Here is a 25750-nt window from a genome sequence, read left to right on the forward strand (position 1 = left end):
CAGGGTGCTTGGCCATGCTCCATGGACCTGAGACACAAACACCAAGGCAACTGACCAATATCAACCTCTGCTCTGATCTGGGGAAGCCCAGGGCTTGTTTGTGAACAAAGTCGGAGGGAGGAGTTGCGTCTGTCCCCCTCATAGGATGCTACAGAGTCTTCTCCTCCTCCTCCTCGCAGGATGCTGCAAACTTCAAAACATTAATCGTTTGCTCGGATGCCCTGCTCAGAAAGGAGTTTGGCCCCTGGCAGGTTAACAGGTGACTTATTGGCCCCGGTTCCGGCTCCTGTTAGCTCAGCCTCGCCTCCTTACATAAGACCAGAGGCTATAAACAGCAGGGCAGGTGCTGCTGACTCCCCAGAGATCTCCCTCCCCACAGCTGCAAGGATGAAGGTGGTGAACGTGGTGAGTGAGCAGCAGCCCCTCTTTCCCAGCAAAGCTCCTCCGTTGGGAGAAGGCAGGAGGCCGAATGGGAAAGGGGTGCTGGAGGAGGGCTGGAGCTCAGCGGTAGAGCATTGGCCTCGCGTGCAGAAAGTCCCGGGTTCAAGCTTTTCTGGGATCTCCAGGTGCAGCTGGAAAAGGCTCCTTGGCAGAAACCCTGGAGCGCAGCTGCCAATCCGTGCAGACAGTGTGGAGCTAGATGCTGACTTGGTAGAAGCAGCTTCCATTCAGAGACAGGCACCCCAGGATAGAGGGCAAAGTCTGGGAATGCAGGGATGGTAAAACCCATATTATGCAGGCCTACTCCTTTCCTCGGGGATGCGAGTGGCGCTGTGGGTTAAACCACAGAGCCTAGGACTTGCCGATCAGAAGGTTGGCGGTTCGAATCCCCATGACGGGGTGAGCTCCCGTTGCTCGGTCCCTGCTCCTGCCAACCTAGCGGTTCAAAAGCACATCAAAGAGCAAGTAGATAAATAGGTAACGCTCCAGCAGGAAGGTAAACGGCATTTCTGTGTCTGCTCTGGTTCTCCAGAAGCGGCTTAGTCCTGCTGGCCACATGACCCGGAAGCTGCACGCCGCTCCCTCGGCCAGTAAAGCGAGATGAGCGCCACAACCCCAGAGTAGGCCATGACTGGACCTAATGGTCAGGGGTCCCTTTACCTTTACCTTTTACTCCTTTCCTCTGAGTATTAGATCCAAAAATATCTCCCTAGCTCTTCGACAAATGAAATTATTCATTTTTATTTATTTCACAAACTTTATATACCACTTGGTTGTTTTAAAAAAAACCCCAAAACTAAAGTTATTTACAAAAGAGATAAAACAATAAAACGAATGCAGATTAAAACTTGCATCACCTTTCTAAGCCTCTGGGTATGTGGGTTTTTCTCAGGTGTCGGAAAAAAGTACTGTATTTTTTGCTCTATAAGACTCACTTTTTCCCTCCTAAAAAGTAAGGGGAAACGTGTGTGCGTCTTATGGAGCGAATGCAGGCTGCGCAGCTATCTTAGAAGCCAGAACAGCAAGAGGGATCGCTGCTTTCGCTGCGCAGTGATCCCTCTTGCTGTTCTGGCTTCTGGTATTCAGAATATTTTTTTCTTGTTTTCCTCCTCCAAAAACTAGGTGCGTCTTATGGTCTGGTGCGTCTTATAGAGCGAAAAATACGGTACAGTGAAGGAGCCTGCCTGGGGTCCATAGGCAGGGAGTTCCAAAGTTCCACTAAAAGGCCAAGTTCTTACAAATGTGGAAGGGATATTATGTGGCGCTTGGAGCGGGGCCAGTTCCGTGAATTGCAGCAGCCAATTGCATGGATATGGGTGAGGCAATCTCGTAGGTCAATTGGACTCAAGTTGTTAAGGGCTTTGTATACCAATAGCAGCATCTTGGACTTGTCTTGGTAGCAAATCTTACCTGGAGGGGCAAGAAAGAGAGAAAAATCGCACCCCCATCTCTGGATCATAATGTTAGGTGCCACCCTTAGCAGTGCGAGATTCCAGGGGGTTCCGGATGCTTATACTCAGGTTCTGCTTCCTTGGAGTGAAGGTCAGAGGAGACGGTGGTGTTTTAGGATCTATGTCTCTATTTACACATATAAAAAATAGCTCAACAACTCTGGCTCCCTAAAAAAAAAGCTGAACAACTCTGGTGCATCCTCCAATGAAAATGGGTAGATCACGACCAGTTTCTTTAATACTGTGAGTAGATCACAGTCCCTTGGGAGTTGGACGTGCCTGCAACCTCCTGCAATGCAGGAATCCTTTGAACCCACAACCCTGAGAGTAAGAGTCTCATGCTCTACTGACTGTGCTATCCTGAGCATCACACGGAGGGGCTCACAGCATTAAAACCCCAACTAATCTAGGCTTCTCCATTCATCACAGCCATGGATACAGCACAGAGCAAGCAGATCTCTGTGCCTTCCAGCCCGCTTCCAGCTCAGCTCACATCCCAAAACTCTGGCTACGTGGAGGTCAGGTGATGGGGTGGAGGAAAGACCCACCCATTAGCCTGGAGTGCCCCCTCACAGTTGCAGCTCTCGCAACCTGGCCCATTCTTTTGGGATGCTGAGGGTGACACTTAACTGCATGAGGCCAGCTAGGATCGTTGTCTTGCAAAGCAACATATCTGATCAATTCGGGAACTTCCTCTCTCTCGGATTCTAACCCTCCCTGGGTGCAGGACCCCAGGGGTTGGAAGGAACTCAGGGCATCATCCAGACTGACCCCTCCGCAAAGACCCCAACAGTAATCTTCCTTCTGCTCTGGATCAGCGGCAGAGCGTATGTCTGCCCTGCCAAGGGCGGGCATGCTCCTGAGGGGACTGGTGGTGGGCAGCAGCACAGTATAGCCGCTCGGCTGCCCAGAGCAGCGCACATGCCCTGCAGCCAGGGGCAGAGCAAGCCACCCATGCCCACCCACGACTCCCAAGCCTCCCGCAAGCTGTCAAAATGAAGGGGGAAAGAGGGAATGCATACGGCAAAGCGGCGTAGCTCCCCCTCTTACCCCAACGGCTAGGGGTAGGCATGGGAGTTGCAGGCAGGCAGACGGTGTGCTGACTGTCACCACCCTCATCGCCCCCCTCCTACACCCCTGCTCTGGATAGAAGCATAAGGAGGCGGTGCTGAGCTGGACTGCTATTCAGGTCTCCTTCTGCCCCTTCCAAGTCCCAGCTGTCACATAAATTTCACAGCATGTTACCTAATAAAGAGAACTATATGAAAATGCATCTGTGCTGGTCCCAAGGGTTAACTGTGCGGCAAGATCCGAGTCCAGTCCGAGGTGGAGGGTGCGGTATGGAGGCTGTCCGTCAAAGCTGAAGCTGGGTCCAAGGCAGGGAATCGGGTGAGGTCAGGATCTCTGGCAGAAGAGCAGGCTACCAACAATGTTGCTCCCGCAAGCTGGGACTAGGGCTGGCCGGCTTTTATCTGCCCCGAGGCATAGGGCGGCCCCGATCCTCTGGTGACTCGCCTCTCCTAGCCTGGAGGTGAGCACTCTTCCTGCGGGAACTTAGTTCCCTCCGCCTCTCTGCCCTGAGCCTCTGCAGCTCAGGAGAGGCTGGAGGGTTCCCGGACCCAGAGGCAACCTCACCTTCCCCTGACGGGGCTGAGAGTGGAGCACCTGCAGGCAATGGGTCCTCCATCACCTCAGGAGCCAGAGCAGACTCAGCTGGTGCCTGCACCTGAGGACCCAGCACAGGTGAGGACCCTTCAGGCTCAAGCCCCAGCCCCAGATCAGCTGGTTCTGGAGGCGGAGGATCCTGTGCAGGCTGGGATTCCTCAGGTTCAGCCTCCGAGTCCGAATCCCAGGCCATCACAGCATCACAGGTGGTACCTGGTGCCAGAAACGCTGGCAAAAACGAATAAAACATAATAATAAGTGCAGGAGATGTAATAAACAAAAAGGAACCTTCGACCATATGTGGTGGACGTGCCCTGAAATTGGGAAATTTTGGAGCATGATCCACAAAGAAATAAAGAAAATACTAAGAATATCATATAGTAAAAGGCCAGAGGCATTCCTTTTAGGAATTTTAAATGATGATATTCCAAAAGACAAAACTAAAATTTTCTTATACGCGACGTCTGCAGCAAGAATCCTGGTGGCTAAGTATTGGAAAGGGAATCAGTTACCCACTAGGGGAGAATGGTTATGTTATGTAAGCTTTCAGAATATTTAGAATTAGCCAAATTGACAAATATAATAAGACAAAATCAAAAAAGTAAAGTGAAAAAGGAATGGGAGTGCCTAAATGAATAACTCAAAAGACAAGCTTCGAGGGCAGAAATCTGGCTGAGTCTGGAATAACCTTGTGAAGCGAAAGGATAAGAAAGAGGGATCTATATCTGGATGCTAGGATAGAGATGATAAGGAAAACAGGAAGACACAAGGAGAGATAAAGGAGGTGCTGTGGGATTGGTGGAAGTCAATGTTTGTTTTTCTTTTTAGGGTTTATATTATTAACTTGTAAGATATGGATTTTTTTAGTATGCTGGTTTTTGTGTTTTGTGTGTTGTTATTTTTTGATACTTCTCGTGTTGTTGTTATATGGAAAATACGAATAAAATGTATTATTTAATTTTTTTTTAAAAAAAGTCCCACCTCTCACAGAGCCTTTTTCTTCAGGGCTGCGACCCTTCAGAGGTGTACAGGCCAGAGAGCGATGCAGAGAATGGGAAATCCAAGGGGGACTACAGGAATTTCAAGGTGAGTGCAGATCTGCCACGGAAAGGGATCTACCGTATTTTTCGCTCTATAGGACGCACTTTTCCCCCTTCAAAAATGAAGAGGAAATGTGTGTGCGTCCTATGAAGACGCAATAGCCCCGCGACCCTCTCCCGACTGGAGAGGTGACACACGGCTATGGCAGGAGCCTCTCCGCTGCGCCTTTCCGCTGCTCCCTGACCTGCTCTTTGGGGCTGGTGGAGGGCTTCCCCCCGCCAGCCCCAAAGAGCAGGTTGAAAGGAACCTGAAGCCTGGAGAGCAAGAGGGGTCAGTGCACACCGACCCCTCTCGCTCTCCAGGCTTCCAAGGTAGCTGCCTGAACACACCTTAAATGGCACCTTGTTTTAGAGCGGGAAAACAAGAGGGGGAAAGTTCTCCCCCTCTCTGCGCAGCACCTCCTGCCGCTTCGCTGAAGGGGCGCTGGGCAGAGAGGGGGAGAATTTTTTTTTCTTGTTCTCCCCCCTCTAAAACAAAGTGCGTCCTATTGTCTGGTGCGTCCTATGGTGCAAAAAATACGGTATTTTCCAAGCAATCTCACGAAGACCCGGGAGAGGGACGGGTGATGACACCCACAAAATGTAACTGCCGGAGCAGTTAAGAAGAAACAGGCTCCACCTCGAGAAAGCACAATAATTGTTTAATAGAGACATTAACAAGAGAGCCCATGTGGCATAGTGGTTAGAGTATTGGACTAGGATCTGGAAGAGCAGGGTTCAAATCCCCACTCGCCCACAAAACTCACCAGGTGAGCTTGGGAGCCAGTTGCAGCCTAACCCACCTCACAAGGTTGTCATGGAGATGAAATGGGGAGGGGTGAGAACGCCACCATGAGCTCCTTGGAGAAAAAATTGAGATATAAATCTAGCAAATGAATATATTAACACCACCCAGGCAGCTCAAACAAATTAATTAATTAATTATAATTATAATTATAATTATGAATTATTTATACCCATCCATCTGGCTTAGTTTCCCCAGCCACTCTGGGCGGCTCCCAACAGAATATTAAAAAACACAATAAAACATCAGTCATTAAACACTTCCCTAAACAGGGCTGCCAACCAGATGCCTTCTAAAAGTCAGATAGTTGTTTATTTCCTTGGCATTTGATGGGAGGGCGTTCCACAGGGCGGGTGCCACCACTGAGAAGGCCCTCTGCCTGGTTCCCTGTAACTTGGCTTCTCGCAGTGAGGGAACCGCCAGAAGGCCCTCAGTGCTGGATCTCAGTGTCCGGGCTCAACGATGAAGGTGGAGACGCTCCTTCAGGTATACTGGACCGAGGCCGTTTAGGGCTTTAAAGGTCAGCACCAACACTTTGAATTGTGCTCGGAAATGTACTAGGAGCCAATGTAGGTCTTTCAAGACCGGTGTTATATGGTCTCGGCAGCCGCTCCCAGTCGCCAGTCTAGCTGCCGCATTCTGGATTAGTTGTAGTTTCTGGGTCACCTTCAAAAAGAAAGAGACATTTATTATACAAATTTATTTATTTTTTTAAAAAAGAACCACTCCCCGCCCCAAAAGAGCTGATGGATCAGCCAAAGGTCTCTCTCAATCCTGTCTTTTTCAGGATGGGCCCCTGATGGACCGAGTGTACAACACGTACCTGCAGATGCACACCAACCAGACGGTGGATTTTGTACAGAGGAAGGTGGGTTTGCTGGGGGGGGGGTCTCCAGTGGTAAGGAAGGCTCATCACGCCCAACTTTTACAAGCAATGGAGGGTCCTCCTCTGCAGCTCAGGTATCAGTTCTCAAAAGGGTTCCGAAAGATGCACATCAAAGGCAAGTGAATCTCTCCGCATACGACACGCCACTCTCCGACCCCTGAAACGGGAACATTTCCCAAAATCTACACCAAATGTTTTTGGGCCCCTTCTCCCTTGGCGTCATCAACTCATCCCCGGTGCCCCCTACCCTATACAGTGGTCCCTTGGTTCTCAAACTTAATCCGTTCCAGAAATCCGTTCCAAAACCAAAGCGTTCCAAAACCAAGACGTGCTTTCCCATAGAAAGTAATGCAAAATGGATTAATCCGTTCCAGACTTCTAAAACCAATCCCTAAAACAGCAATTTAATGCGAATTTTACTATCGAACGAGACCACTGATCTATAAAACAAAAGCAATAATCAATGTACTGCAGTCACACAATCAATCAGTAGCTGAACTGGATCCCACACAGCCACAAAAACAAATTAACCAAAAAAGCCTCAAGAAAAACACAAACTAAATAGCAAGAACAAAAGCGCCAAACTTAAATCCATTCCGGAAGTCCATTCGACTTTCAAAATGTTCGAAAACCAAGGCGCAGCTTCTGATTGGTGCAGGTGCCCCGGAAACAATAGCCGCATTGGACATTCGGCTTCCAAAAAATGTTCGAAAACCAGAACCCTTACTTCCAGGTTTTTGGCGATTGGGAACCAAGGCATTTGAGAACCAAGGTACCACTGTAGATAAGAAAAGCATTATTCAGGACAGTGGTTTGCATGGCCCACTAAGAAAAGCAACAACACAAAACAGGAGCAATTGAATGCTCAATTATTTGGAACCACTGATCTACACCTTCTGGCTGAGCTCCCCCAACCCACAGTTCAATAATAGTGTCCTCACAGTCCCCTCTCCCTAGAACGAGGAGTATGGAGGCTGCCGTCTCCGTCGGATGACCATCATGGAGGCCTTGGACCTGCTGGACAACGTGGTCGATGAATCGGACCCAGACGTCGACTTCCCCAATTCCTATCATGCCTATCAGACGGCGGAGGGCATCCGAAGGGCACATCCCGACAAAGGTGAGTGGCTGGCGACTCCACCTGGGGGATAGATTTCTTTTCGTCTTCTTTTTTAGTAGTGTGATATATATATGTGTGTGTGTGTGTGTGTGTCTACACACACACACACACACATATATATATTATAGTTTGACATATAGTCACATTACATAAAATCGTACCCTTTTATTTTATTTCTTTGGTTCATCTGAGCCTAATGACTTCCCTCCCATCGGATGGTTTACAAAATTGAACTTTACATCTTTACATTTCGCTTCGTTTCCTATCGTATGTTTTACATCTTTACATTTCGCTTCGTATGTTGTAAAGGTAAAGGGTAAAGGGACTCCTGACCATTAGGTCCAGTCGTGGCCGACTCTGGGGTTGCGGCGCTCATCTTGCTTTACTGGCTGAGGGAGCCGGCGTACAGCTTCCGGGTCAAATGGCCAGCATGACTAAGCCGCTTCTGGCGAACCAGAGCAGCGCACGGAAACGCCGTTTACCTTCCCGCCGGAGCGGTACCTATTGATCTACTTGCACTTTGACGTGCTTTCGAACTGCTAGGTTGGCAGGAGCAGGGACCGAGCAACGGGAGCTCACCCCATCGCGAGGATTCGAACCACCGACCTTCTGATCGGCAAGTCCTAGGCTCTGTGGTTTAACCCACAGCGCCACCTGCGTCCCCAATGCTTGTTGTATCATTACCTAAAATATTACTGGTACATTACTCGACCTGAATAGGCAGCAATTTCACCTTACAGATCTTCAGATAACCCTGACAGTGGTGTTAATTGCTTCCAGTTTTCTTTCAAATGTAATATATATTTGTTCCAGTCCTTTTGGAATGCTTGGTCTCGCTGGTTCTGGATCCTTCCCATCGGTTTCGCCAGTTCTGCAAAGTCCATCAGCTTCACCTGCCACTCTTCTTTGGTTGGTAACTCCTGTTTCCATCTTTGGGCTAACAAAATCTTTGCTGCTGCAGAAAAGTGGGAATAGATTTCTTTTCCTCTCCCACTGTTGGAAACAATAGGAACACGAGAAGAGCCTGTTGGATCAGGTCAATGGCCCATCTCGCCCACCCTCCAGTCCTCACACTGGCCCTGTTGGGAAATCAGCAAGCAGGATTCACACACAAGAGCCCTCTCTCCTCCTGGGGTTTCCAGCAACGGGAATTCGGAAGCATTGCTGCCTCCGTTATACAGTGGTGTCTCGCAAGACGTAAAGAATCCGTTCTGTGAGTCTCTTCGTCTAGCGGTTTTTTCGTCTTGCGAAGCAAGCCCATTAGCGGATTAGCGGATTAGCGGATTAGCGCTATTAGCGGTTTAGCGGCTATTAGCGGCTATTAAAGGCTTAAGGGATTAGCGGATTAGCTGCTAAAAGGCTATTAGCAGCTTAGTGCCTTAGAAAAAGGGGGTGGGGAGCGGAAAAAAAACCCCAGGAATCACAAGACATTTTCGTCTTGCGAAGCAAGCCCATAGAGAAATTCGTCCTGCGAAGCGCATTGAAAAACGGAAAACCCTTTTGTCTAGCGGGTTTTCCGTCTTGCGAGGCATTCGTCTTGCGGGGCACCACTGTATAATGAGATGAAAAAAAATGTTGAAATATACATTCATAAAGAAACCAGAAGCATTTTTACTGGGCATTGTGGGGAGTGATATAAATAGAAAGGAATGTAAGCTCTTTTTATATGCAATAACAGCAGCAAGAATATTACTGGCCCAAGAATGGAAGCTAGAAGAGTTACCGTCGATTGAAGAATGGAGTTAATGGACTATGCAGAACTAGATAAACTAACAGGAAGGATTCGAAACTGGCGGGACCAGAAATTCATGGAAGACTGGAGTAAATTTACGGACTACTTGAAAAGTATTTGTGAAGATCAGATGACGTTGTTGGGTGGCAAGAAGTTTTGTGAGGAGTATTATTAGAAGTATTGCAAAAATGGAGAAGGGAAAGGATGATTTGTTAAGAGACATAAAGGCAATATATGTGAAGAAAAACATAAGAAGTGGTTAAAACGGTGGATCATCAGAGGTGCTGATGGAAGTATAAAAAGATTGTATAAGTGATAAGATTTGTGGTACATTTTATAATTTATATGTTAAAATCTCTCTCTCTCTCTATATATATATATAAGCATTGCTGCCTCCAGCTGTGGAGGGAGACATTTTGACTAGTAGCCATCAACAGTCCTTTCTTTTCTCTGTCCTGAATCTTCCAATATTTAGCTTTATGGGATGTCCGTGAGTTCCAATGTGCTGAGTGTGGGAGCACTCCTCCATCCACCTTCGATGGTTGCACCATAGATTTCTGTGATGGCACGAAGGCAGCGGGACGTGGGGAGAGAGAGTTTATTCCGCGTCAAATGGGCCGCCTCTCTTTTCTTTGAAAATTTATTCATTTGGTTTTTCAGATTAAATTTTTACAATCCTATATCAAACGTTAAATCATCAAAACAAGAATCCAAGGAATCTCCTGGACTTCTATCCTGCCCTATTATTTCCTCCTGTTTCTTTTATGATGATCCAAATATTTCACATCTCCATTGTATCCAAAATTCACCATTAAACTACAAGTGGTATTCCAATCCTACTAACAATTTTAACCGTTGACAGTGGTCAAGATAAGGTATACATTTCCCCCATTCCTTATTAAAATTTTGGCCTTCCTGATTTCTGAGTTTTCCGGTCATTTTAGCCATTTTGGCATAGTCCATCAACTTGATCTGCCATTCTTCTCTGGTAGGGACTTTATTTTATTTTCATCTCTGGCCCAATAACATCTGCACAGCTGTGGTCACACAGATAGAGAGTCTCTTGGGATTTCAGCACCTGCAATTCCTAAAAGGAAGGCTTCCGGGTTTGTTTAGAAAAGGTTATTTTAAACTTTTTTTTAACTCATCATATATCATTTCCCAAAATCCTTTTACTACCTTACAATTCCACCACATATGATAAAAGGTGCCTTATTTTTCCTTACACTTCCAGCATACATTTGAGCCTGTTTTATACTTTTTTTGCTAATTTGCTAGGAGCTAAACACCATTGGCACATCCTTTTCATACAATTTTCTTTCAACGTATGACATGTGCCGCCTCTCTTTTCTTGCCGCAGATTGGTTTCACCTGGTCGGGCTACTTCATGACATTGGAAAGATCTTGGCACTCGTTGGTGAGCCACAGGTAAGCAGAAAGGTTACACACTTGCCCAGTCTCCCTCGTGGTCCCCGTTAAGCAAGTTGCCCCTCTGGGGCTCCCTTGCCTAATGCTCAGTTCCTGGGTCACTGGGCAGGAGAGACCATGCCCTCCCCAATCTTCCCCTATCAGGGAATTTAGCAGGGGTGCCTAGGAACCCCAAACGGGGCAAAATTTCACCTGACCCCTCCTTGCTCACCTGCGTTTGACATCTGTAATGTTGTATTTTAGCCAACGAACTTATTATACGCTACATAGAAGTGCCAGTCTGAAGGGGCATATGCAATCATGCTAGTTTTACACACCACTCAACTCTGAGCAGAGAGAGACTCTGGGGAGTCCAGGGTTTGGCTTCCTTGGAATGAAAGTCAGTGGAGACACTGGTTTATTAGGGATATGGGGGACGTGGGTGGCGCTGTGGTCTAAACCACGGAACCTCTTGGGCCACATCATCCAGACTGAACCCCCCCATCCCAAAAGAATGCCAATCATGATTAAAATATGTTGTTGCAGCTGCTAGATTACCATATTTTTCACTCCATAAGATGCACCTAGTTTTTAGAGGGGGAAAGCAAGAAAAAAAATATTCTGCGCAGAGCATGTAAGAGGCTCTCGCTTTTCTTGCTTTAAACCCTTCCGTCCCTCCTCCCACTTTGCTGAGAAGCCGGCAGAGCAAGAGCGATAGCTGCGCAGCGCCTCTTCTTCTGCTGGCTTCCCAGCAAAGCGGGATGAGGGACAAAAGGGAGCTCCTACAAGGGAGCGCTCAGCAGAGCCTGGCAGCTGCTCTTGCTGGCTTTTCCGGGAGGTGCGGGAAGGGACTGACGGGCTGCCCTCTGTGCCTTCCCACACCTCCCGGAAAAGCCCCCAAGTGCCACACACACGCTCCAAGTGGCTCTTTAAAGGGAGCGCTGAGCAGAGCCTCCCACCTGCATTCGCTCCATAAGACGCACAAACATTTCCCCTTACTTTTTAGGAGGGGGAAAGTGTGTCATGGAGTGAAAAATACGGGTATATCCAATGAAGTGATCTGTTCATGGAAGAATCTCCACTTACATAACACAAATTCCCATCCCTCTCTTCCCTTGCCCTTCAAGATCTATTCTGGGGATCCCTCTCCAGGCCTTTGAGGCAGATTTGGGGATGGTGCAGGGGGGCGTTCAGGGAGAGGAGCGGGAAGCTGCAACGTCCTTGCACAAACGGGATGAGTTTGGGGGATTGACAATATTGTGGTTCTCCGGGGAGCCCAGTTCAGCTCCTCTCCTTGAGAAAGGTGACACACCCAGTCCTTGCCGGGTCTATTATTGAAAATGAACACAAGGCTGGGATGGAGGCTCAGCAAAACAGGCCAAAGAACAAACGGTTTTGCAGGCACTCTGGACGGCCAAGAGGAATGGGGGGGGGACCCTCACTGACCTGCCCTTCCTTCCCCTCCATTTCTTCCAGTGGGCCGTGGTGGGCGACACTTTTCCAGTGGGCTGCAAGGTCCAGGACTCTGTTGTCTTTCGGGACTCCACTTTCCACAACAACCCCGACATGACGAACCCCTTGTACAAGTAAGCATTTGCTCGCATCCCTGTTTTGTTCCGTGAGCAGGAGAAAGAGAGCCCTTCATTTGGAGGGACAAAAACCTAAGAAGCCCATCTAGACCTCATCTCTTGTGATAACCCCTGGACCATTCATAAGAAGGAGCCTGAGGTACGTTGGGGAGCAAGCCATGAGATTTGTCTTCTCTTTATCTCCTCCTCAGCACTAAGTATGGGATCTACCAGCCTCATTGTGGTTTGGAGAATGTCCTGATGTCCTGGGGCCACGACGGTAAGAGCCCCAGCTTTGCATCTGAGGCAGGAGGCTATGGAACGCTAAATTAAAAAGTTAGTTTCAACTAAGCTTGTGGAGAGGTTTTATGACATCCACTGCTTATGAAGCAGTGGAGAGCTTCTATAGAACTGGATCAAGCAAATGATCTCCCTTGCTATCAAATGTATTTCTTCATTAACTTTCCTTTCTGCAAATGTCTGTTCTGTGCCGTGGAGCCTGAATCTGTTGCCTGTCGGACTTGTGTTCGACCGAGCTACTCCTCCAGTTGAGTCCTCTGACGGTGACTAACGACCTAAGCCTTTGATGAGGCTCCAGGCACGTTCCCATTATGCAGAGTATCCAAGCAGCAGCAGAAGGACGAGACATATGAGCTGCATTGCTAAGAGTTTTATTTCTAACTATGCAGACAGAAAATAATATGCATCCTTTCTCTGTGAAAGCAGAGGGGCAATTGGTACAAAGAAACAGGAAACCAGTAAAATCAACATCCGTCTCCTGTCTCCCGTGAGACTTCCAACAGTCTGGAATCTCTGGAATGTAAACAGAGTCTTGTGACTCCAAGCACTGCACAGTGGCACGAACAGAAACCTAACATTCTCCCCCTTTCTGTGAACACCACTGGGCAGTGTATCAGTACAAACCCAGTTTCTGTACATAGGTACAGTGTAGATCCCTCGGAACAAGCTTGGACAACAAATCAGCAGGAATTTCATTTCCTGGCATGTAGGACACTGTTACGAGTCCTTTCTGAACACATTCGCTAGCATGTTGCAGCTTCAATTGCAGGTGTTTCGTGCTTTGCTTACAACCTTCAGAAGTCAGCAAAGCCAAACATGCTTTGTTGTCCTGATAAACCTGGATTGGACACTTTACATTAATTCCCATGTCTTTACACAATTGTAACAACCATTCACAATCCAGAAGCAAATAAGACAGTGCATTCAGTTCAGCTTCACAAGAACTTAAGCTTACTGTTGTTTGCCTCTTGCACGGCCAATCAAATAGACCCTGGTTGTACATGTAGCAAACTCCTGATGTGCTTTTCCTGTCTGTAGTGTCACTTCCAAAACTCGCATCAGCAAATATCTCAAGACCGCCAAGCCTTTGATTGTTAAACAAAGTCTGTAGTGCATTGTGCCTTTCAAATAGCAAAAACAACGAGCAGTTTAGAAGTACCCAGAAGAGGAGACAAAGGCCCCTTTTGTCTTCTGTTTCTCTTCTTCTCTCCACTCCAGAGTACATGTACAAAGTGATGAAGCACAACAAATTTGCTCTCCCTCAGGAGGTAAGCTGAAGATCTCACCATCTATGCCCCAAATGCATTCCTACTTGTTTGTTCCTACTTGTTCCTGGTAAAATAATAACAGCCAGTGCTTTTTTTCGGGGGGGGGGGGGACAGGCGCATACCCCTAAACATTTTGTGAATCTTTGTACTTTTGTCCATTGACTGTATTTATTTTCCCTGATTTGAACTATAAAATGGTGATTTTCTTGAGTCAAAATGTTTTGCCTTTTGGAAGTTGGTAAGGATGCCAGCACCATCAGCACCTAATGTGAGGCTAAGGAAACTCTATTGGAAGCAAAGAGGGAGAGTCGAGTTTGCTAACACCTGTCTGAGGTCTGTGCAAAGTGTTTCCTTATACAGGGGTTGGTTTTGCTCTCTGTGTTTTTCTTTAAGCTGTCCATCAACAGCGTCTCCAAAAAAAATTACACATCACTTGGGAAGACAGGCGAACTAACACCAGTGTCCCGGAAGAAGCAAAGATCCCCAGTGTTGAAGCAATGATTCTTCAACATCAACTTTGTTGGACTGGTCATATTGTGCGGATACCTGATTATCATCTTCCAAAGCAACTACTCTACTCCGAACTTTAAAAATGGAAAGCGTAATGCTGGTGGTCAACAAAAGAGGTTCAAAGACTCTCTCAAGGCAAATCTTTTAAAAATGTAGTATGAACACCAATGATTGGGAAACACTGGCCTGCGAGTGCTCCAGTTGGAGAACAGCCTTGACCAAAGGTGTCATGGGCTTTGAAGACACTTGAACTCAGGACGCAAGGGAGAAATGTGCTAAGAGGAAGACACACTTGGCAAACCCTCACCATGATCAGCTCCCACCCGGAAACCAATGTCCCCACTGTGGAAGGACGTGTGGATCCAGAATTGGCCTCCACAGTCACTTAAGGACTCACTGTTAAAACCGTGTTTGTGGAAGACAATCCTACTCGGCTACGGGATCGCCAAAGAAGAAAGAAGAAAAGTGTTTCCTGGTGCAGCTGGTTCCACTGATTAGAGCAGCCTTTCTCAACCTGTGGGTCCCCAGATGTTGTTGAACTACAACACCCATCACCCCTAGCTAGCAAGGCCAGAGCTCAGGGATGATGGGAATTGCAGTCCAACAACAACTGGGGACCCACAGGTTGAGAACCACTGGGAGCAATGCTGGCACTCCTGGGTATCCAATGATGCTGAAAAATTCAAGATGTACTTCATGCAATGTGTAGTTAAACTATGGAGGGCTATTGGTGGCTCTGAGCCAGAATGGTGCCTCCACAGCTGAGGCACCAATGCTGCTGAAAACCACAGGAGGAGAGGAGGCTCTTGCAGGCAGGTTTCCCAGCAGAAGAGGCACCTAGTTGGCCGCTCTGAGAAGAGGATGCTCAGGGCCATGGGCCTGATTCTGCAGGGTTCATCTTACATTTTATTTGGTTTGTTTTTTTAAATATTTTTTACCAGCAACCAAAACACAAGCAGTGAAACCCCCCAGGCAGCTGATACATTGGGTATACATGATCAATAATAACATATTCAAATCAACCCTGAGTACAATTCTATATACCTTAACACTCCTCCCTCCACAAGGTTTATTTAACTTTTAACATTTCAATTGCCCCAAATTGTTCAAACGTACCCAAATAATTCAGTATTTTCTCAAACCAAGCCTCCTCTTTCTCACTGAGTATCTTTCATTCTGTGTATCTTCACAGTTAGGTATTCTAAAATTATAATATTATTCAGGTTTTTTCCTCCATTGGTTCACTCCAACTCTTCTGCATTTTTTCAATTACTCACTATAACCTGTCTGGCTGCAATTACCATCAATTTTACCCATCTGCGTTCATCTTTTGTTTCTAACTCGGTGCTACTCTGGCTAATAAGCACCATTAATTTAGATATTTCCACCTCCCTACCCACAATTCCCAATATTTCTATACCAATCTGTTTCCAAAATTAATTAACTAATGGACAGTCCCACCACATATGACTGTATGTTCCCATCACTCCACATTTCCTCCAACAATTCTTACTTCCAGATTTTGTAATATGATATAACCTTACAGGTGTGTAATACCATTTTTGTACAAACTTCAACCCTTGTTCCTGGATTATCCTAGAGGTCGCAACAAAGGGTGGTTGCCAAAAGATTCTTTCCCAATTTTCATCTAAAATCTGTTCCTGAATATCTAGCTTCCAATGTTCTTTCAAACTTTCCTTTGCTGATTTCTCTTACATTGCTAGAGTAGTTGCACCGCACCGCAGGGCAGGAAAGGCTCAGCTCCTGCATAAATGCACAGAACATGTGGCAGCCCTGAGCCAGCAGCAGCTGCGAGGGACATGGGCTCAGGCAGCAGTAGTTGGCCTGAGGGTTGGTGGAGACCGGAAACACCCCTACTTTCTTCCTCAAAACAATGCCAGCAATTTCTCCTGGTTACCCCAGAACTTTGCAAGGCACACAGACATGAGACGTCGTGGGAGCTTGGACGGCCTGGAGAGATCTCGCGAGAGCATCCCAGAGCCTGCCTGCCTAGTGGGACTTGCCCAGGAAGGAAGGCAGAGACCTTATTAAAAGCTCTCTGCCCCTTGCTTGGGGGGCAAGACCTGCCTGGTGCGCCGGCTGCAGATGGGTGGTCTTGACAGGGGCAGTTCAAGGATACTCATTTTTGCATGTATGAGCCGTCGCCAGATCATAACACTCACGTAATATACGATCCTGCTGTACTACCAATGCCGGTAAAGGTAAAGGGACCCCTGACCATTAGGTCCAGTCATGACCGACTCTGGGGTTGCGGCGTTCATCTTGCTTTATTGGCCGAGGGAGCCAGCGTACAGCTTCCGGGTCATGTGGCCGGCATGACTAAGCTGCTTCTGGCGAACCAGAGCAGCGCACGGAAATGCCGTTTACCTTCCCGCCGGAGAGGTACCTATTTATCTACTTGCGCTGGCATGGTTTCGAACTGCTAGGTGGGCAGGAGCAGGGACCGAGCAACGGGAGCTCACCCTGTCGCGGGGATTCGAACCACCGACCTTCTGATCGGCAAGTCCTAGGCTCTGTGGTTTAACACACAGCGCCACCCACGTCCCTCACAGAGCCGTTAGCTATTCAATCCAATGCAGAGCGGTAGCTATTCCAAGTTAATCCATTTTGGGTAGAAATTAAACGGGGAAAGTGAGGCTGCCAAGAAGGGTCAAAGGGCAGATTTGTTTTTATTTCGGCAAGAAAAATCTTAAGACCAAATTCCTTATCAGCAATTAATTAGCATGTTGTTTGCTGGAGGGAGAGGCGGTGCAGAAGGAGCAAAGTCCATGTGAGATAAGCAGGTTTATTTCCATCAACAGCTCTCCCACAAACGACTGATAAGTTTCCTTTTGCTTTTTTGCCGACGAAACATTTTCAGAGTTCTTAAATTCTGATGGCATCTGCGTTGGCAGTGCAATGAAGGAGTCGCCCCTGCTTTGACTTCGGGTCACGAAATTAAAAGACGCCTGCTTCTTGGGAGAAAAGCAAAGACAAACCTAGACAGCATCTTAAAAAGCAGAGACATCACCTTGCCAACAAAAGTCCATATAGTTAAAGCTATGGTTTTCCCAGTAGTGAAGTATGGAAGTGAGAGCTGGACCATAAAGAAGGCTGATCGCCAAAGAATTGATGCTATTGAATTCTGGTGCTGGAGGAGACTCTTGAGAGTCCCATGGACTGCCAGAAGATCCAACCTCTCCATTCTGAAGGAAATCAGCCCTGAGTGCTCACTGGAAGGACAGATCCTGAAGCTGAGGCTCCAATACTTTGGCCACCTCATGAGAAGAGAAGACTCCCTGGAAAAGACCCTGATGTTTGGAAAGATGGAGGGCACAAGGAGAAGGGGAAGGCAGAGGACGAGATGGTTGGATGGTGTTCTTGAAGCTACAAACATGAGTTTGATCAAACTGTGGGAGGCAGTGGAAGACAGGAGGGCCTGGCGTGCTCTGGTCCAGGGGGTCACAAAGAGTTGGACACGACTAAACAACAACAACGACAACCCCAGAGATTCCGCCTTGTCTTGGGTGTGTCCAAAAGTCACCCTGCTTGCCTTGGGGGGGGTGGCAGTAGTGGGGTTTTCCCAAAGCTTCAGGGCTCCATGGCTTTCTCTTTGCACACCCCTCTGTGCTCTAAAGCAGTGGAGGCCGACGCAGTTTTGCTTTCCTCCCCCTTTTCTGCAGGCTTTCTACATGGTCCGCTTCCACTCCTTCTATCCCTGGCACACAGGGGGAGACTACATGCACCTGTGCAATGACGACGACCTCCGGATGCTGCCCTGGGTGAAAGAATTCAAGTACGTGGCTGCAAGCCTAGGGAGGGAGAGGCAGGGATGGAGGCGTTGGGGTCTCTTCTCAGGAAGCAGCATGGTGCAGTGGTTAGAGTGCTAGACCGGGACCCGAGAGACAAGGGTCCCAGTCCCCAGTTGCCAATTCTCAGTCTGGCCTACCTTGCAGGAGTTGTGGGGATGAAGCAAAGACCAAGATGCCACCTTGAGCTCGGAGGAAAAGATGGGTATATAAAAACAGAGGGCCCATCTAACTCAGTGCTGTCAGCACTGACTGGCAGCTGCTCCCCAGGGTAGGAAGTCTCCCACGTGGAGATTAAATCTGTGACCTTTGAGGTTCAAAATAGGTGCTCTGGATCATCATCATCACCATAATTTATTATTTATACCCAGCCCATCTGGTTGGGTTTCTCCAACCACTCTGGGCAGCTTCCAACAAATTATTAAAAACACAATAAAATGTCAGACATCAAAAACTCCCCTTAACAGGGCTGCCTTCAGATGCCTTCTAAAAGTCAGATAGTTGTTTATTTCCTTGACATCTGATGGGAGGGCATTCCACTGGGAGGGAGCCACCACCAAGAAGGCCCTCTGTCTGGTTCCCTGCAACCTCACTTCTCGCAGGGAGGGAACCACCAGAAGGCCCTTGGAGCTGGACCTCAGTGTCCGGGCAGAACGATGGAGGTGGAGACGCTCCTTCAGGTATACTGGACCGAGGCCATTTAGGGCTTTCAAGGTCAGCACCAACACTTTGAATTGTGCTCAGAGCCAATGTAGGTCTTTCAAGACCGGAGCTATGTGGTCCCAGCTGCTGGTCTCAGTCACCAGTCTAGCTGCCACATTCTGGATTAATTGTAGTTTCAGGGTCACCTTCAAAGGTAGCCCTACGTAGAGCGCATGGCAGTTGTCCAAGCAGGAGATAACCAGAGCATGCACCACTCTGGCGAGACAGTCCACGGGCGGATAGGGTCTCAGATGGAGCTGGTAGACAGCTACCCTGGACACAGAATGGACCTGCACCTCCATGGACACCTGTGAGTCCAAAATGACTCCCAGGCTGCACACCTGGTCCTTCAGGGGCACAATTATCCCATTGTCCTCCACACCCACCCACCCCCTGACCCCCCAAAAGAGTACTTCTATCTTGGCAGGATTCAACCTCAATCTGCACTGTTACTAATAGAAACCCATCAGTAACAGAGAGCCCATCTAACTCAGTGCAGTGAGCACTGACTGGCAGCTGCTCCCCGGGTGGGGAGTCTCCTCCTTGGAGATGCCACTGGAGATGAAATCTGGGACCCTTGGGGTTCAAAATCTGGATCACAACCTGCCCTCTCCCACCTTGGACCCCCAAGCCAGGCAAGTGTTCCTTAATCTTGGGTCCCCAGTTATTGTCAGACTACAAGTCCCATCATCCCTGACCCCTGGGTTCTGCTAGCTAGGGATGATGGGATTTGTAGTCCAACAACAGCCGGCACTCTGTGGGTACCAGGGAGCAACCCCACCTTCCTTATTCCACCCCCTTGCAGCAAGTTCGACCTGTACACCAAGACTGGGGAGCTGCCCAATCCGTCGGAGCTGAAGCCGTACTACCAGAGCCTGATTGACAAGTACTGCCCAGGTGAGCTTTCCTGGTGATGCCCCAAACGGGCTCTGCTTCCTTGTCGCCGACCCGGCCGCTGCTGCAGGATGGACGCGTGCCAATCTCTCGATGACTTCGCAACTGCAAGGAACCGGGTGCGAGGAAACACACGGGAGGGCAACACACCTCAGGCCGTTTCAGCATGTTTTCCGAAAAATGGCGAAATCCATTCGAAATGGCACAAGATCCCTCTGTCAAAAACCAATAAAATGCTATTCTAATTGTAATGAACAGAAATCTGCCCTCATTCTCCTTATGGGGGACACAAGAGCCCTTATAGAGTCCTTTGTAGGTTCTCCAACAGTCGGAGAAAATAAGAGGCCAGACAGAGAATATTGAGAAGAAAAGCAGCTCGTAAGCCTGATCTTTATTGAAGCTGTTGCAACAGGGTGCCCCCTTCCCACACAGGAGGAGGAGGAGGACCCAGAACCCAGGTGTGCCAGCCCTTATATAGACATTTTAAATTGCCCACCCTGGAGTCCAAGACCACCCCCAGATACATCATACCTACATCACAGAAATGGCGGTCTACAGCAGAAATCTGAGTGCGTTGTTTATCTCCTGTCTGGCAGGTTACCTGTTAATGGTCACTTTGAAGGGAGTGGGACGTGTATCTTATTGAAGGGAGTGGGACGTGTATCTCTTAAGCTGGTTAAACAAGTTTGGCTGGAGACTCTAGCAATGCTATTATCTTCTGATAGTATCTTAGGCAAGTCAAACTTGTTAGGTTAGAATGGCCCCTAGTAAGAATGGCCACATATATAGAGAGAGAGAATGGACACGTATATGGAGAGCGTATATGGAGAGAATAGGACACGTAGTAAGTCACCAAACTGAGCATGCGTAGGAATGTAAGGTTGCCTTTCTCCCCCCATGCTCCAAGAAGGTAGGTGGATGCATATAGGTGGATGCATATGATTGGGTGTAAAGGGGGGGCAGGAGGAGAACTGAGGGGGATAAAAGCTGAATGCTCCTTTGTTTCAATGCGCCAGTCTTTGTGAATCAATTCCACTGGTGCCATTCATATATGAAAATAAAAACCTTTCTCTCTGAAGAAGCTGGTCCCTGGTGCCTTTGTCTCCTCCGAGGTAGGGAGTGCGTGCTAAATGGGCTCAGGCCCTGGATCCCCGTGGTAAATAAGGCTTCAGATCTGGGGGCTCTTTTCCGGGATTCAGCCCCTCCCTAATACCTGGAGGCCAGGCTCGACTGCGGTGAACAGCTCCAAGGCCGTTGGCGAATTCCAAAAGCGCGCACTCCACCAGATTCGTGGGGGGAGTCCGCCAGACCGCTTCGGAGTGGAGACACTCGGTCGAGAGAGAGAAAGCACCGGCCGGAGAAGGAAAGGAGAAGGAGAAGGAAGGGGGTCTAGACGGAAAAAGGTAAGCCCAAGGGAAAGGGGCACGAGACCTGATCAGTCTCACCTGGCAGTGGCAATAAGGTGCCGCCGGGAAGAGGAGGTGGTTGGGGAACGGGGAAAGGGAGGTTTTTGGGGAAGAAAGTGTGTGAAGTGTGCCAAAGTAATCCAGTGAAAGGATGAATGTCTGAGTGGTCGGGGCTTAGCGCTCCCCTTGGCTAAGCGTATGTGAACTGTGCAGTTCTTGACTGCGCGAGCACGTTCAAGTCACAGTCTGGAGTGAGAGTTGCTTGCCTGAATAAAATTGTCTCTAGGAGCGGATTACTTTTACTTTGTTGAGGAAAATCAAGATGGGGTCGGGAGAAAGTAAATGCACCTCCCCGGGGGAAGATAAATGTACCCCCCTGGAATGTTTCTTAAACAACTGGAAGGCGGCTACAAAAAATGATGACTGGGGACTCAAGTTGAAAAAAGAGAGATTCAGAACACTTTGTGCAATTGACTGGCCGACACAGGGGACCAGGTGGCCCTCCGAGGGAACCTTTGACTTGCAATTAATCAACCCCCTCTGGAGAAATATTATCAATGTCCACCCAGACCAAATCCCCTACATTTCTACTTGGAAGACCAATGTAGAAAAGGATCCCCCGTGGCTAAGGGCGTGCCGCCCCAAAGAGCAAGCCACAAGACTCTGTTCTGTGAGCCAAACGTCACGGCCTCCGGTCTTACAAGACCCAGAACGGGAGGAAGATAAAATTATACCACCTCCTCCCTATGTGCCCCGGCCAGTGGCCCCTACGGCACCCCCTCCAGATAATAATAATACCAAGGAAGATGAGGATTCAAAGGAAGAGGAGGGAGAGGAATTTTTACAAAAACTGGAGGATTTAACCCAGACCCAAACCAAGTGGACCCAGTCTCAGTTTAGGAGGCTGCAGGATTATGTGACACCCTTTCAGGATGAAATAGACGTTTGCGGTCATTTGGTGGAAGCCGCAGGCTGTGTGAACAAAGAGAGCAAAAAGTTCCAGGATGCATGGACAAGGGCGGGACGGAGGGCCCTCCTCCACCGGGAACGCAGCCAGGCGAAACAGGGAGGGGCAGGCTTGATGCCACTACGTAGAGTGTATGACCCGCCTGGCCCCCCCGGCGCGGGAGGAGCCGTGCCAGCACGTACCTACACAGTGCAACATGTGCCCTTTTCAAGCGCTGATGTATGTAATTGGAAGAACCAAAACCCCTCCTTTGAAGAGAACCCTGCCAAAATTATTAAACTCTTTGAAGGGATTTTTAAAACCTACAATCCCACATTTGATGATGTGCACTACCTCATGGATTCTCTGCTGACCACTGAGGAGGCAAGAAGGATTCATGCAGAAGCCAGGGCCCATTTGAGAAGTCAAAATATAGGCCAACCAGCTATTGATGCCGCTTACCCTGAGACTACACCAAATTGGGATTATCAGGATGTGGGAGGGCAAAATAGCCTGAATACATACCACCAGCATGTTTTAACTGGAATGAGACGGGCCTCTCGGAAACCCACCAACCTGATGAAGGTCCGTGAGGTGATGCAGAACCCTGAAGAACCACCGGGGGCGTATTTACAAAGACTGAAGGAAGCCTACAGGCAATATACCCCCTTGGATCCAGATGATGATGTCAATGCCCCTATTGTAAAGGCAGCCTTTGTGGCCCAAGCAGCTGCTGACATCCGCCGAAAAATCCAAAAAAATGAGGGGTTCATGGGCCATAATTTGGAATGGATGTTAGAGGTCGCCCAAATTACTTATAACCAGAGAGATGAGGAGGCTCAGAAGAAAAAAGAGAAGTACCAAGCTAAGAAGTTAATGGCTTTACAGGCGGCTGCGCCCGGCCTACAGCAGGGAGGCAGTGCCCGAGGAAGAGGGAGAGGCCGCTTGGGAAGAAGCCAGTGCGCCATCTGCCGGCAAGAGGGACACTGGAAGAGGGAGTGCCCCCAGGCCCAACCCGGAGAAGGAAGAGGAAGAGGAAACAGGATCCCGGGGACAACCCCTGCCGGGTCTGGACAGGAATTGAGACCCTGGGCACCAGAGCACACCCCCAGAGGAAGAGGAAGAGGTCAAGGACCCCCATGGTATCCCCCAGCGGCAGGACAACCAGGCGCTATGAGCCTGAGAGAGGAGGAAGAATATTAGGACAGACCGGGCCCAACTGAATTAGGTTCCCGTGAGCCCATGGTCAAAGTACAAGCAGGAAACCAAATTATACCCTTTATGGTAGATACAGGAGCCGCCCACTCGGTCTTACCTATACCCATGACTAAGCCTACCAACCAAGTTATTAACATAATTGGAGCCACTGGGAAATCGAGAGAGGTACCCTTTCTGCAGCCGGTCACTTGCCGCTTGGGAGGCCAAATAGTTCAACATAAATTCCTGTATATACCTGAATGCCCTATTCCCTTGTTGGGCCGGGACATGCTGACTAAATTACAAGCCCAGATCTCCTTCCAACCAACGGGAGAAATAATGATGACAACTGGCCCAGTGGGTGAACTATCACTGGAACTGCCCCTGAGAGAATATTGGCGCCTGATGATGATGAAAGAAGAGGAGGGCACCTTGCCAGAAGACCTATTATGTGATGTCAACCCTGAAGTGTGGGCAGAAGGCAACCCTCCTGGAATGGCAAAGAATATACCACCGATAATTGTGAAGCCCAAACCATTTGCCAACCCGGTTGCTATAAATCAATACCCCATTCCCCGACGGGCAGCTGAGGGGGTATGGGTGCATTTGCAGCGCCTACTCCGGCATGGAATTTTGAAGCAATGTCAATCACAATGGAACACTCCACTGCTGCCGGTGAAGAAGGAATATGGAGGATACCGCCCAGTTCAGGATCTCCGACTAGTAAACCAAGCCGTGGAGACCCTGCACCCCAACGTGCCAAACCCATATACCTTACTGAGCCTGATCCCTCCCACGGCTAGGAGTTTTACAGTTCTGGACTTAAAAGACGCATTCTTCTGTTGCCGTTTAGCAAAGGAAAGTCAGCCCTTGTTTGCTTTCCAATGGACTGATCCAGGGACGGGAACAAAGGTTCAATATACCTGGACTCGACTTCCACAGGGGTTCAAGAATTCCCCCACCCTTTTTGGAGTTGCACTGGCCTCGGACCTAGCCAGCTTCCCCACCTCTCCACACAGAGCCTTACTGCAGTACGTGGATGACCTTTTGATTGCGTGTACAGACGAAACAGAGTGCATGAATGCCACCAGAGACCTGCTAAATCATCTGGCAAGGGCCGGTTACCGGGTGTCCAAGAAAAAGGCCCAAATTTGCCAGCCAACCGTGAAGTATTTGGGGTTTAACATATCCCACCAACAGCGGACTCTGAGGAAGGAAAGGAAGCAGGCCATCACCCAGATACCTGAACCCCGAAACCGCAGAGAACTTCGAGGCTTCCTGGGATCCGCAGGATTTTGCAGAATTTGGATACCCAACTACAGCATTATTGCCAAGCCTCTGCATGAATCCACCAGAGGAACCGAAAAGGACTCTTTTGTTTGGGGAGAAGAACAGCAGCAAGCTTTTGAGGATTTGAAAAAGGCATTGCAGCAGGCTCCAGCACTTGGCATCCCAAACCCCGAGAAGCCCTTCACCTTGTTTGTGGATGAGGATCAAGGTACAGCAAAGGGGGTCCTGTGTCAAAAGTTGGGAAGCTGGCAGCAACCTGTGGCATATTTATCTGAACGGCTGACGCCCACCGAACAAGGACTGCCGCCGTGTATGAGAGCGGTAGTGGCAGTAGCCACCCTGTTAACCAAAGCAGACAAATTTACTTTTGGACAAGACACCACCTGCGTTACCCCACATGCTGTCCCAGCCTTATTGGACATGAAAGGCACTTATTTCCTCTCCCAAGCAAAGATGAGGAAGTGCCAAATGTTGCTGCTCCATCCTCGCTTGAAGTTCCAGGTTACCCAGGCTCTCAACCCAGCTACCTTGCTACCGGTAGGAGAAGGTGAAGAGCCCACACATGACTGCATTGAAGTCATGGATGAAGTATACTCCAGTAGACCTGACCTGAAGGATGAGGCGGACCCTCGATGGCCCTCGTGGTTTGTGGATGGGAGCAGCTTCGTTGAAGCAGGACAGCGAAAGGCAGGCTATGCAGTGGTAGCCCTAGAGGACCAGGTAATAGAAGCACAGCCTCTCCCACCCGGAACATCGGCCCAGTTGGCGGAGATCACAGCGCTCACCAGAGCTTTGTGCCTAGCAAAAGGGAAGAAGGTAAACCTTCACACTGATTCCAAGTATGCCTTTTTAACCCTGCATGCACATGGAGCCCTCTGGAAAGAGAGAGGATTGCTCACCTCAAGAGGCAGTCAAGTGGCACATCCACAAGCACTATTGGATCTCCTAGATGCTGTATGGGAACCAGAGGAAGTGGCAGTTGTGCACTGCTATGGGCACAGGACTGGCCCAGGAGAAGTGGCGAGAGGGAATAGACTGGCCGATAAAATAGCAAAGGAGGCAGCCCGAGGGCAACCTGAAGCCCCACTGCTCGGAGCATTGATCCCAGAGGAAGTTGTGGATCTTACCCACCCCCCAATATACACCAAACGGGAAGTGGAAATGGCTGAATCTCAGGAGCTTGCCCAGACCAAGGAAGGATGGTACCTTACCCCAGATGACAGGGTGTGGGTGCCAGAATCCCTTTCCCGCCAAGTAATCCAGAAATACCATGA

General features: G+C 48.8%; 1 protein-coding gene across 1 annotated transcript; it reads left to right on the forward strand.

Annotated features, from left to right (window-relative positions):
* Positions 1–338: 338 nt before the first annotated feature.
* On the forward strand, positions 339–19865 carry MIOX (myo-inositol oxygenase). The gene is made up of 10 exons (XM_083402423.1): positions 339–405; positions 4563–4643; positions 6229–6309; positions 7285–7447; positions 10540–10607; positions 12063–12172; positions 12367–12434; positions 13673–13722; positions 17916–18028; positions 19549–19865. Exons 1-10 carry the CDS (start codon positions 388–390, stop codon positions 19655–19657), a joined length of 861 nt encoding a protein of 286 aa, XP_083258549.1. The 5' UTR covers positions 339–387; the 3' UTR covers positions 19658–19865.
* The last annotated feature ends 5885 nt before the right edge of the window (positions 19866–25750 follow it).

This window comes from Podarcis tiliguerta (genome assembly GCF_965153285.1).
Source record: "Podarcis tiliguerta genome assembly, chromosome: 10".
NCBI lineage: Eukaryota > Metazoa > Chordata > Lepidosauria > Squamata > Lacertidae > Podarcis > Podarcis tiliguerta.

What these genes read in the sequence shown, in the direction of transcription:
- MIOX (XM_083402423.1), top strand. An exon ending in AAGGGCACATCCCGACAAAG is followed by an intron (nt 7,448 to 10,539) that starts GTGAGTGGCTGG and finishes TTCTTGCCGCAG; the next exon opens with ATTGGTTTCACCTGGTCGGG. An exon ending in ATGACGAACCCCTTGTACAA is followed by an intron (nt 12,173 to 12,366) that starts GTAAGCATTTGC and finishes TCTCCTCCTCAG; the next exon opens with CACTAAGTATGGGATCTACC.